The 12,391-nt window shown below is 41.0% G+C and overlaps 1 protein-coding gene across 2 annotated transcripts in view; it reads left to right on the top strand.

Moving 5' to 3' along the window:
• The window catches only part of WDHD1 (WD repeat and HMG-box DNA binding protein 1), a 56,645-nt gene that overhangs the window by 33,096 nt on the left and 11,158 nt on the right, over window positions 1-12,391 (top strand). For both annotated transcript variants that reach the window (XM_089778290.1, XM_006120118.5), the window contains exons 15-19: window positions 1,048-1,185; window positions 2,768-2,924; window positions 4,907-5,021; window positions 7,734-7,865; window positions 10,166-10,383. In XM_089778290.1, the coding sequence (XP_089634416.1) occupies window positions 1,048-1,185; window positions 2,768-2,924; window positions 4,907-5,021; window positions 7,734-7,865; window positions 10,166-10,383 (760 nt within the window). The remainder of the gene's footprint in view (window positions 1-1,047; window positions 1,186-2,767; window positions 2,925-4,906; window positions 5,022-7,733; window positions 7,866-10,165; window positions 10,384-12,391) is intronic.

The following is a 12,391-nucleotide window of genomic DNA, read 5'->3' as shown; positions in this document are numbered from 1 at the left end:
CCCACAACTGTCATTGAATAATAAAACCTACATATTCAAACTCAAGTGCCTTAAATTAGTCACTTAAAAATAAGTAACCTGATTGTGAGAGGGGCCAAGGATGCGCAGCATCCACTGACTTATGTAGGAATTGTATGTGTTCAACACTTGAGAAACAGCAACAATTTTTTGCTTAAATTTTTAAACACTCAAGTTTGCAAATGTTGCCTTTGTTGTATATTGATGCATATCTGTCACTTATGACGACGTGAATTCTGAATAAACTATAGACCTTATATTAGATTATAATATACTATAGACATTTAATTGCTTGGCAGGAATAAAGAAAATGCTTTGATAATTGGCTAAGTTTGGGGGAGAGGATTGTAACTGTAAGAGAGCCATTATCCTGCTTAGATTTGAAACACAGGAGCAAACTGCCACTGTAGTTTGTAAAAACAGTTATTACGTATGTGTTTGTAAGAGCTTACAAGATACACACAATATGTACCCGCATATCTGAGATCAGAATTGGTCTCTCAGTTATTTGACTGAGGAGTTTGATAACCTGAATTAGAATTACTGAGGTAACTGTTCAATTAAAAACATATTAAAAATTAGCTCAGAGAAGAATATGCATTTTACTACAGGTTAGACCTCCCTGGTTTGGCATCTTTGGGAATTTGCTGAACCAGGGGAGGTACCATGCCAGACCCCCCCTCCCCTCCCGGCCAGCCCGTTTCCTTCCCCACCACTGGCACCGCTTCAGGTCTCAGCCCGCTACCATCGACAGCAGCTCTGGCCCTCCTACCAGATGCCAGACCTGGCCCTGCTCCCTGATGTGGCCCCACCTGGGCTGCAAGACACCAGCCCCCTTGCCACCAGGCTCTCCTGCCACTTGGCTCCCCCCCCTGCGGCTCAGGTCCAGGAACATCCATGATCTGGATCTTGCCAGACCATAGAATCACGGTTTAGGGAGGTGCAACCTATATCGGATGCTGTCAAAGAAAGTATGCAATTACATTGTTATGCTATATAGTCATTGTTTTGACTTTCTTTTCTTACTAGGTACTGGCTTTGATGGGGACCAGTGCCTTGGAGTGCAGCTAATAGAGTTAGGGAAAAAAAAGAGGCTGGTTTTGCATGGAGATCCACTTCCTCTTACGAGGAAATCCTACCTGATGTGGGTAGGATTTTCAGCAGAAGGTAAGCTAATGCAGTTATATGATTGACATTCCAATTAGAAATGTTAGTTCCCTTTTAGATGGAGAATTTTGCAGAGAGTACACCTAACCTTCAAAAAATGAGATTTTCCTGTAACTCCAGTTTGTTTTTAAACGGTCTTGAACACTGACCAGTCCTTCGTTCTCTGATTTAAAATGTGGTAATCAGAAATCTTAGTGCATTTATGATATTAACCAAAACACATAAAAATCTTACTAAAAAACCTTGAGCCAGTCAGCTTCCCGTTTTGCATTTCCTCCTCCTGCCCTCCCCCCCGCCCCCCAGCCACATCTCTGCCATTCTACCAAAACAGAAAAAGCTTGAATTCTATCCCAAACTTCCACTTAGGGAAAAGCCTGTGAGAAAAATAGATGAGCCATGTTGCATTCTGTGAAGATCAGCAATGTCTCCTCTGTCAGATCTATATTTGGAGTGAGTTCTAGAACTGAGGTCCCACAGCTGGGAACATGCCCCCAAACCCTACTCCCCCTTGTGAGTCCTTGTGAGGTCTTTTAAGTCATGTTCTTCAGCTGATCTCAAATGCTGTGTTACAGCATGAGAAGTGTTCTCTGCAATAATCAGGAACAATATTATTAAAAAATATTTAAGTTGCAGCCAATACCTTGACTTGTACCTGGACACAAATTAGAAACCAGAGCATGCTGTGAACTACATGCGTCATTCTTCCTGTGAGAAGCACCACTTCAGGAACTGCATTCTGCACTAGCTGAAATGTTAGTGGTCTCCACTGGCAGCTTTGTGTCCAATAATAATTGCAGTTTGAGGTGACAAAGACCAGATAAATGGGCAGTTCTGCTTCCAAAAGGAGAGGTTCCAATCTGCTAGTCATACATGGACGAGAATAACTTTTCTTGGCTATTAATGCAATTGGAGGGCTAATAAATACTGGGGATCTAGCAAACACTCGCTAGTCTAAAGACAGATATCAGCACTTGCACCTCTTCTGAATGTTTTCTGTATTCACAAGTATGACCTCTTTCTTTTGTGGTTTGGTACTCCACCATCCAACCTTCATGCAGGCCCGAATTTTAGCTGCATAGTGAGAAAGTAGAAAGACTACACCATCTGAATCAAATGTCAAAGACAATTACAGCTGCTAAGTAGTTTAATTTGGGAACTACCTGCCTTGAGTAGAAGAATAAATTGCAAATACTGCTGGGCCCATGACTGAAAAGAGAAATTTCCTTTCGGTTGACTTGGTTACTTCTGAAACTTATAGCAGGAAAAAGTGCGTGTTACCAAAGCTGGTGTTTTCCCTCAAGTAACTTACTTTCTAGCAAATCTTTCAGGAATTCCAATCTATTATGTATTTCCACATTTACATTTCAGTTTGAATAATCTGACCAGCAGGTGGTGCAGCTTTCTAAGCAAATAGTAGCTTCTCCCAAACAGTTTGTACTCTTTGGCAGGAGGGCATTACTTAATATTTGGGTATCCTAATCATGTACTGCTGCCTAGCAGCATCTTCCCATAAATCCTTAGTCATATTGCAACCTTAAACCAAGTTGTCTTACAGAACAATGCGTGTGTTTGTTACAAATAGGTACCCCATGTTATGTGGATTCTGAGGGAATCGTGAAGATGTTGAATAGAGGACTTGGGAACACATGGATTCCTGTGTGTGACACAAGAGAGCACTGCAAAGGAAAATCAGATCATTATTGGGTAGTTGGTATCCATGAAAACCCCCAGCAGCTGAGGTGGGATATTGCAAAGGGAATTACTTTCTTGATTTATCTTGATCATGGTATATATGTCACATTTCCCCTTTATTATAATATAAACTAGAAAAAAAACTTTTACAAGTGTGATTTTTTTAAAAGATTAAGTAGCTAATACACGTGCCCCCAAAGTGATCTAATTTTATATATATAAAGTTTTAAAATATACTTTTAATTACTAAGTTCACCTTGAATAAAATTATCATTAACAATTTGATTAACACATTTCTAGCGTGTGACTGACTAATTTTACATTTCTAACTTGGCTAGTAGGCATCTTGCATTTTATCGTGCATCGTAAATTCATGACCTCTTGGTACTGAATTACAAACCTTACTAAAATTACAATTTTCTAAAGCCAATAAGCTCATAAGATTTCTTCTGATTATGGAGTTCCTAAAACAGTATCATAAGCTCCCAATTCCATTTGGTCCAATCGTACATTGCTTTTTATAAATGCCTTGATCATTTGGTATATCTTTCCCCCTCGTATGCCTTTAGTAATGGCCAGATCGTGTAATGAAATCCACATGGGTGGATATTGTCCTGTGTGGATTCAGTCATAACAGTTTACTTTTGCAAAAATACTTAATCTATGACTGTAAGAAGCTGAGAATGAGCCACCATTGTATAGAACGGTGTATGACAATAACATGGTTTAAGTAATTGATATTTTTTTAAATCCCTTTTTAATGCACCCAAGCATCCTATCTGTTTAATTGCTGATCCACACTAGGTTGGTCTTTTATTCATCCATCTGTGACTCCTATATCCTTCCCCCCCCCCCCCCCGAGAGGATCCCGCAGTTCAGAACCCATCAGCTCACATGGGAAATTGAGATTATCTTTTGTCAATGGTACACCATCCTAAAGGCTGGTGGCAGAAGAATTTAGAAAAAAATTTAATTCAAAGTAGAGCTTCTTACACTCCTCCATAGTTTTTTTTAAATTGAAAGTATTTTGTGTCATTTGCAAACGTCACGGCATTGCCCACTTCCACTTCCAGATCTTTAAATAACCCTGGTTTACAGGAAACTCATTAAAACGTATATCAAACTAGTGGGATGACTGAGTCCGAGTCATCATGAGTTTTTTCCTCCTTTTCCTCTAATAAAAAGGGTGATCTTCTATGAATTATAAAGAATGTTTTAATCAAAGCCACAAGAACTGCTAAAGATAAGAAATCAGGGGAAGGCCATTGTTTGGTGTTTCATTTATCAAACCTTATGCAGTAATTAAAACACATAGCCAGATCAGTAATGTTTCCTTTTTTTTTATGCACTGCTTGAAACACCATCCCAAACTCTTAAACAGAAATGTTATTACTTGAGTGAGACTGCTCTACAGACAGCTGAACCTTCTAAGAGTTTACTGGCTTCAATGCCATTATAATACCACAGTAATATTTGAGTAACTTAATTCAGGACTGTATCTGTGATGTCAAAAAGCATAAAGTGGTATTAAACTGTCTTAAGAGAGTGAGTGAGTGAGTGTGTAGCCCTTTCCATCACACACTCTGCTTTTCAGAAATAAAACAAGTGATAAGCTCAAATTTTGCAATTATCTTCCATTTTTCAGTGGCCCATAATTTGAATACATTTGGATGTATGGTTTCTAGTATATGTTAAATCGTGTGTTAGAAATTTATGATGTTTTATTGCTGTATTTAACATATCTGGAGTAAACAAGAGAATGGAATAGGAACTTTGGTGTAACTGACATTGTGGAGAAAATAGTCTTGCCTTTTCATAAGCTTTTATTTGTTTCAGATGTAAAAATATATGCAATCCCATCACTGCAATATTGATTTAAGTGTTAGGAATATATTACTTTTGTAAATAATAAATCCTGTTAAAATATCTTGTTCCAACTAGATAATTGGGAGACCTGGCTTGCAGTTAGGTGAACTGGCTTTATTGTAGATTTTGAATGATTTGTATGTGTTTTGTTTCCCTGGTACAGATGCATTCCTTGTAAAGGAGCTCGATTCCCTCCTACACTCCCACGTCCTGCTGTAGCAATTTTATCTTTTAAACTTCCTTACTGTCAAATTACCACAGAAAAAGGACAGATGGAGGTATGTAGACTTAATCGCATCCCAATTTGTTGGTAATCTTAAGTGTTCTAATGAATGGGGTCCACATCTTTAAAACTACAACTGCAGTGAGCATCAGAGAGTCAAATTATTGAATCCATGATAGTACTCTTCTAGTGTTTTTGCTCTTGCGTCAAGTTTGAGACACATTAGTAGGGTAGTATAGGGAAGCTGCAACCCATTCTGTCCATCTGTACATGAATAGGGGTCTTCAGTTACCAGGGCTGTCAGTCTGGCATCACTAAATTTATTGTAAAATATTTAACCCCAGTAAACATTTTGGGAACTGTAATACAGAGAAGCATTGTAGAATCTGTGAAAGATATGTGGAGTTTATTCAGGGTTGGTAGCTTACACAGGTTTTTTGTTTGTTTGTTTGAAATAATTGTATGTACCAAGGAAAATAAATAAATACAGTTGATAGAGTCTAAGTATTAAGAAATGCTAACTTACCAACAAAATCTAATCTGTCTGCTTTTCAAAAATAATTAATATTTTTGGCTGCCTTAGTGTTTGGGACCCAACTTAAAAGCCCTTAAAAGGGCTTGATTTTGAGGCAATGCTGATCCATACAAATTTTGAAAATCTGACTCCTTTAAGTATATTCTTAAATACCCAAAATTAGTAGCCATTCTGAAAATATTGGTCTTCAGGTTTAATTTGTCTCTTAAAATAGACTAGTTAAAAAGATGTACATGCAGAAGATTCTTCAGTATTTCTGCAAAAGGTCTACTTTGCTCCATATTCTGTTTTCATTTAAACCTCATTTACACCTGTTTTCATTTGGCATTCACATTATGTAAAGTGGCATTGATTTTTAACCACCATTTCATATGGCAATTTCATGTGTTTTGAAATCCATGCTCACTGATCTATGTATACAGAAGAAGCTTCAGTTAAAAAAAAAGCCTATTCTTTTATGAACTATTCACCGTTGTTGTTAACGGTTCTAAATCCTGCTGGAAAGGGATAGCAAGTGGAGTTCCTCAAGGGTCTGTTTTGGGACCCGTACTGTTCAATATCTTCATCAATGATGTAGATATTGGGATAGAGAGTACGCTTATTAAGTTTGCAGATGATACCAAACTGGGTGGGGTTGCAACTTCTTTGGAGGATAGGGACATAATTCAAAATGACCTTAGCAAGTTAGATAAATGGTCAGAGGTAAACAGGATGAGGTTTAATAAAGAGAAATGCAAAGTGCTCCACTTAGGAAGGAACAATCAGTTCCATACATACAAGATGGGAAGCGACTGTCTAGGAAGGAGCATGGCGGAAAGGGATCTAGGGGTCATAGTGGACCACAAGTTGAATATGAGTCAACAGTGTGATGCTGTTGCAAAAAAAGCAAATATGATTCTAGGTTGTATCAACAGGTGTGTTGTAAGCAAAACTCGTGAAGTCATTCTGCCGCTCTACTCTGCACTAGTTAGGCCTCAGCTGGAGTACTGTGTCCAGTTCTGGGCGCCACATTTCAAGAAAGATGTGGAGAAATTGGAAAGGGTACAGAGAAGAGCGACAAGAATGATTAAAGGTTTAGAGAACATGACCTATGAAGCCAGGCTTCATGAACTGGGCTTGTTTAGTTTGGAAAAAAGAAGATTAAGGGGGGACATGATAGCGGTTTTCAAATATCTAAAAGGGTGTCACAAGGAGGAAGGCGAAAATTTGTTCCTCTTGGTTTCTGAGGACAGGACAAGGAGTAATGGGCTTAAAGTGCAGCAGGGGAGGTTTAGATTGGACATTAGGAAAAAATTCCTAACTGTCAGGGTGGTCAAATATTGGAATAAATTGCCAAGGGAGGTGGTGGAATCTCCCTCTCTGGAGATATTTAAGAACAGGTTAGATAGACATCTGTCAGGGATGGTGTAGACGGAGCTTGATCCTGCCTTGAGGGCGGGGGGCTGGACTCGATGACCTCTTGAGGTCCCTTCCAGTCCTATTATTCTATGATTCTATGATTGGTTTTCCTCCATTTTGCAAAAGTACTAACAACGTTGTCCTTGCCAAACAATTGAAGGACTTCATGAAATGTTAATTTAGACAGAGAGAGCTTGTATTTAAGTAGTCTCTACACTACAGAACAGAATCATTCCCAGTCGAGGCAATGAACGTGGACTAGTTTAAACACAAATAGTTTAGTTTAGTTTGCTAGCCCTGTTTGTTTGTGTTGCAAAACACTAGTTTTGGCCAAGATCCAGCTAGTGCTGTTTCATACCATTTCACTACAATAAATTGGTGCAGGCTCAGATGGTTCAGATTAGACCAGTATTCAGTCCAGCTGAGAACAAGTATAATACAAATGGTGTTAACCTTGCATATAAGATGTTTGGAGCTCCAGGATTATCTGGGAATCTCCTGGAATTTAATTTTCAGTTAAAGATTATGTCATGCAATGAAACCTCCAGAAATACATACATACAACCAAAATCAGCAACACTATATGGAGTACGTATGTGTGTGGCCATGATGTGTTTTACAAGCATGCCACAAAGTTCTTTGTGTGGTATATTTCTTTTTTTCAGATAGAGGCTTAAGTAAAGGTCCTGAGATAAAGAACACTCTTCTATGTATCACTTGCCCAAATAGGATGTGGGACATTAGGAACATTAGAAAATAATTTGATACGAGTTGGTGGAAAGTACTAAATACCTTTTATTCTGGCCTTCTTTATGCTTTTTTACTCTTATTCAGGAACAGTTTTGGCGTTCAATTTTGTTTCACAACCATGTGGATTATTTATCAAAAAATGGATATGAATATGATGAAAATGCTAAAAATGAGGCTGCAAAAGAACAGCAGGAACTTTTAATGAAATTGTTTGCTGTAAGTAAAATTTAAATGTGAAAGCAATTAAAGCTTACTGTTTAGCATTCATTTTCAGTAGATAGTATTTGATGTCGGTTTCACTTTAATTATGGATAGCTATGTTGTCAATTTCTTCTGTGTGTACAGTTATTCATGTAAGACTCGGTGTGCATTTAGCTTTCTCAGTTGTGGAATAGATATCGTACAGAGACAACTGCTTTTTTTGCTGTACCATTAGGTGTAATTGGCAGTCTCTGCATAAGAAGCCTGGCACCAGACTACCATAAATGTTGCAGAGTTAGAAATTGGGATGTAAAAAGTCATTTAAAAATGTACCATGTAACCACTAGAAGTCTTAGTGGTTACACAGTTACATGCTCTAGGTTCTGCAGTATAGAGCTTAAGCAAGCTGTATACTGCAGAGCCTTCAGCAAAGCCTCTTCCCCAGGAGCGCAGCTGGTAAGGGCTGCCGGCCCTGCTCCTTGGGAGAAGGCTTTGCTGCTGCAGCAAAGCCACCTCCCTGGGGCCCCATTTTTGAGGAGAGGAGGTTTCACTGCCTTAGTGAAGCTGCTTCCCTGGCAGGAGACTTTGCTGCTGCAGTGAAGCTGCCTGCTCAGGAGCAGGCAGGGGCGGCCCGTGAGCCTAGGCGAGCTAGGCAGCTGCCTAGGGCGCCGCTGGCCCGGGCGCCTGATGATGACGTCACGGGGCGCCCCGGCACCCCTTGATGATGTCACGGCCATTGACGGCCGTGCAGGCAGGGGCGCTGATTGCGCCGCCCCGCCTAGGACGCCAGCTGCTGCAGCTGGCCTTGGGCCACTCCTGGGAGCAGGGCTAGCAAGGGCTGCCAGCTCCACTCTGTGAGGCTTCGCTGACACAGTGATGGTCACTCCTGGGGAGTGGGCCACCCAGGGAGTGAAGTTGGCAAGGGCTGCTGGCTCTGCTCCCAGGGAGACTTCTCTGTGGGCTCTGCAGCTGCTTCCCTGGGAGCCACCATGTAACCTGCAGCAGGGGAGCAGGCCAGGCCCACCACAGACGCTCTGCGGCACCCCTTGGTTGGAAACAGTGAACTGTAGTCAAAAGCAGCCACAAGGCTCTGTGGCTACAGAGCCTTTAGGTAAACAAAGTGGAGTGGCCAGCTTGCAGCTTTCCCAAAGCAGGCCCGTGGTCCACTTTGAGGAACGCTATTCTAGGCAGTGTTGTTAAATTTTTACTGTCACGATTACTAAATTTCCAGCATTATTTTAATAATCATTGATGGGCTTGCATATCCATGCATGCTTTGTATTAAAGTCAGTTTCGAATTTCCAGGCTTCGTTTTTAGGGGTTATGAGAGAGTATTGGAGGTAAGAAATTTGTGCATCTGCCTGTCTGAGAGTTCATTTGCTTAAAAGCGCCTCCTAAATTGCAAGAGCTAGGACCGCCAAATTTGGTAGGCAGCTTCCTCTTATCCTAACTTAAAGCAAGGTCAGGGTTTGGTGGTGCCAGGAAAATGGGAAGTGCTGGGAATGGGACTGTTTTCCATAACATGGAAAGGGAGGGGCACAGAGAGGAGAGATGCGATTATTGAGCGTGACCACTAGGGGCAGCAAGTCCACAGGAAAGAGCTAGAGTGCAGAGTGACCACTGGGGATAGTCATGCCACCAAGAGAGCAGCCAGCAAGTCTGGAACTCCTCCATCTTGTTTGCAACCAGAGTGGGTAAGTAGCCCCCTACCACACCACCTTCCCCCCTGGCCCTTGACCACAGTGCTTGGGCAGGGGAGAAAAGGCCCCTAGTGTCCGGGAGAGCCTGGGGGGATGACACAAGGTCCCTGTAGGCTGGGAGGGAGAGAAGGCCCTGCTGATTGGGGGCAAGGGGCAAGGAGATATGGCTCCACTGGATGTTACCCCCTGCCCTGAGCCTCTCCTTACCTCCAACACTCTCTCATACCCCCTCCACACCCTCAGGCTCCTGCCTTGACCCCCCCACCCTCCACATCCCAAAGCCCTGCCCTGAGTTCTGCACCCACACGCCACCAGCCCCCTGCCCAGAAGGACCTAGGCAACGCCAGGTAAGTCTTCTAGTATATCTATATATAAAAAATTATTGACTAATAGGTCTTCATTGACTAAGAGAGGAACCCTGTATGTGCTAAAAAAAGGTTACTATTTTTGCAAATGCTATAAGGTGTATGTATATATGGGTGTCTGGTGTGTCCTGTATGAAATATTAAATTGGTGGTGACTAGTGCCTTTGCTGTGATTAATTATTCTATTTGGGCTATTCTTGGAAGCTTGCCTGTGGAGTATATAACTAAAGGATTATTTTTCTTTTGTTAGCTTTCTTGTAAACTGGAACGTGAATTCCGTTGTGTGGAACTTGCTGACCTCATGAGCCAAAATGCGGTCAATTTAGCTATCAAGTATGCGTCTCGCTCTCGAAGACTAATATTAGCCCAGCGGCTTAGTGAGATGGCAGTAGAGAGAGCCACAGAGTTGGCAGTACCTGAGGAAGAGGAGGAGGAGGAAGAGGATTTCCGAAACCACCTGAACGCTGGGTAAAAAGAATTTATATATGATAAGGAAACATGGATGGTTTTTTAAAGTCAATATATATTTTTAGAGAGTTTGAGTGTCTGTCCGTTTGAGTTTGTTTGATCGAGAACTCTCCTAAATGGTCAGGGCTAGGACCACCAGATTTGATATGCAGCTTCCTCTTATCCTAACTTTAAGCTAGGTCAGGGGTTGGTTGACCCAGGAAAAATGCGATGTGCTTGGAACTTGATTGTTTCCATAACACAGAAAGAAAGGAAGCTGAGAGCAGGAACATCTGTGCTCCAAAATGACTAATGGGGCAGCAAGTGCAGGGGACAGTTACATTGCGGAGTGGCCACCTCCTACTCTGAGCCCCCCATACTTCCTAGCCCCCTGTCCTGACTCCTGCACCTCTACCCTGAGCCTCCACCCCCACTGCCCTGTCCTGACTTCTGCACTGTCCACACCACCAGCCCCCTGGTCTGAAGGACCCGAGCAATGCCGGGTAAATTTTCTAGGAGAGCTATAAAGCATAGCCATCGTGGATTTATCAAAAACAAATCATTCTAAACCAACCTAATTTCTTTGACAATCTTACTGGTTTCCTGAATGGAGGGAAGCAGTAGACATGAGAGATCTTGATTTCAGTAAGACTTGTGAGAATGTCATGTGGGACTGTATCATAAGCAAACTAAGGAAACGTGCTCTAGATGAAATTACTATAAGGTGTGTACACAACTAGTTGAAAGACCGTATTCAAAGAGTAGTTCTCAACAGTCCTCTGTCAAACAGTAAAGGTGTAGTTAGTGGGATCCTCCAGGAATCAATGCAAGGTCTAATACTGATCTATTCAAAATCATGGTGCAGTCAATATAATTGTGTTGTCCAGTGCTATAATTTGCAATACATTTGTCAGTGTATGACAATTGGCTCTAGTACCCGTGTGATGCTACTTTACAAATGGTCTATATAATAGTAGAGCTGTGTTGTCCAATAGCTAATTGTATTAAGCCCCGAGAGCCAACGCAGCTAGAGAGAGTGGTTTGGTTCATTTCCTGCTTATGCACTATTGGCTGAATTTTTAAGTCGCTCAGATACCACGGTAATGAGGGTGATATATAAACCTATGCAGAATAGAATAAAACTAAGTTCTGACTATTGTTGGTGACACAAGAGGCTGAAGGAACTCAAATGAATTTCTTGAGATCCTAGTCTGAGTTGGCAGCGCAGGGGCTTAAAGCAGGTTTACACACAAACTGATCCTGAAACAACTAGGCTAGTTTTAACGCACACATTTTGTTATTAGTGTCCACATACAGACTTGCACCAAAATAATACAAATTGTGACTTAAGACCAACTTAGTTATTACAGTGCAAGAAGATGGTCGAATAGTGCTTAGTTGAGATTTTCTGCCAAAGTGGAGGTTCTTCATAGCACTTGTCCCCTAGGAGTAGATAGAGAATTAGAGCTGGTATTAAATGGTATCAGTGATAGAAAAACTAAGATGTTTAATTTTGCAAAAAGTTCAAGGCCCATAGTAAAAATGTCCGCAGGTTTACTTCTGAATATGCGCTGCAGTCAGAATGATAGCTTCCAAGTAGCCTGCTCCACTTTCCTGGTTCACGAATGGAAGCCACAATCCAATGCTGGTGACTTCCGTCTCTTTGAGGATTGGATTATATCAAGTAAACTAGATTGTTTTTATTGCCAGATTCATTCATTGCTGTGAGAGTCTGGTTGGAAAAAGAGTTTTTTTTTGTTTATAGCCACACATTTTAGTAATCAGCAAAGATTAAGAGAAAAATATAGACAATGTATTTGATAGTTTAATAGGATTTCAATAAAATACCAGATCATATTTTCAAAGCTTGCTGCCCAAATTACGTTTTGAAAATATATGCATCTTGGCTGTGTAACCAAATGAGTAGTTAGTGCAATAATTGACGTGTGCATATTTAAATGATTAGTCTTGAACTTGGCTTATTTATATTTTTGTGGATTGTCAAGACTATGTAGCAGGAGATTGCAAA

This window comes from Pelodiscus sinensis, chromosome 5 (assembly GCF_052426305.1).
Source record: "Pelodiscus sinensis isolate ZL-2025 chromosome 5, ASM5242630v1, whole genome shotgun sequence".
Taxonomy (NCBI): Eukaryota; Metazoa; Chordata; order Testudines; family Trionychidae; genus Pelodiscus; species Pelodiscus sinensis.
This window is presented reverse-complemented; position numbering and strand designations above follow the sequence as displayed.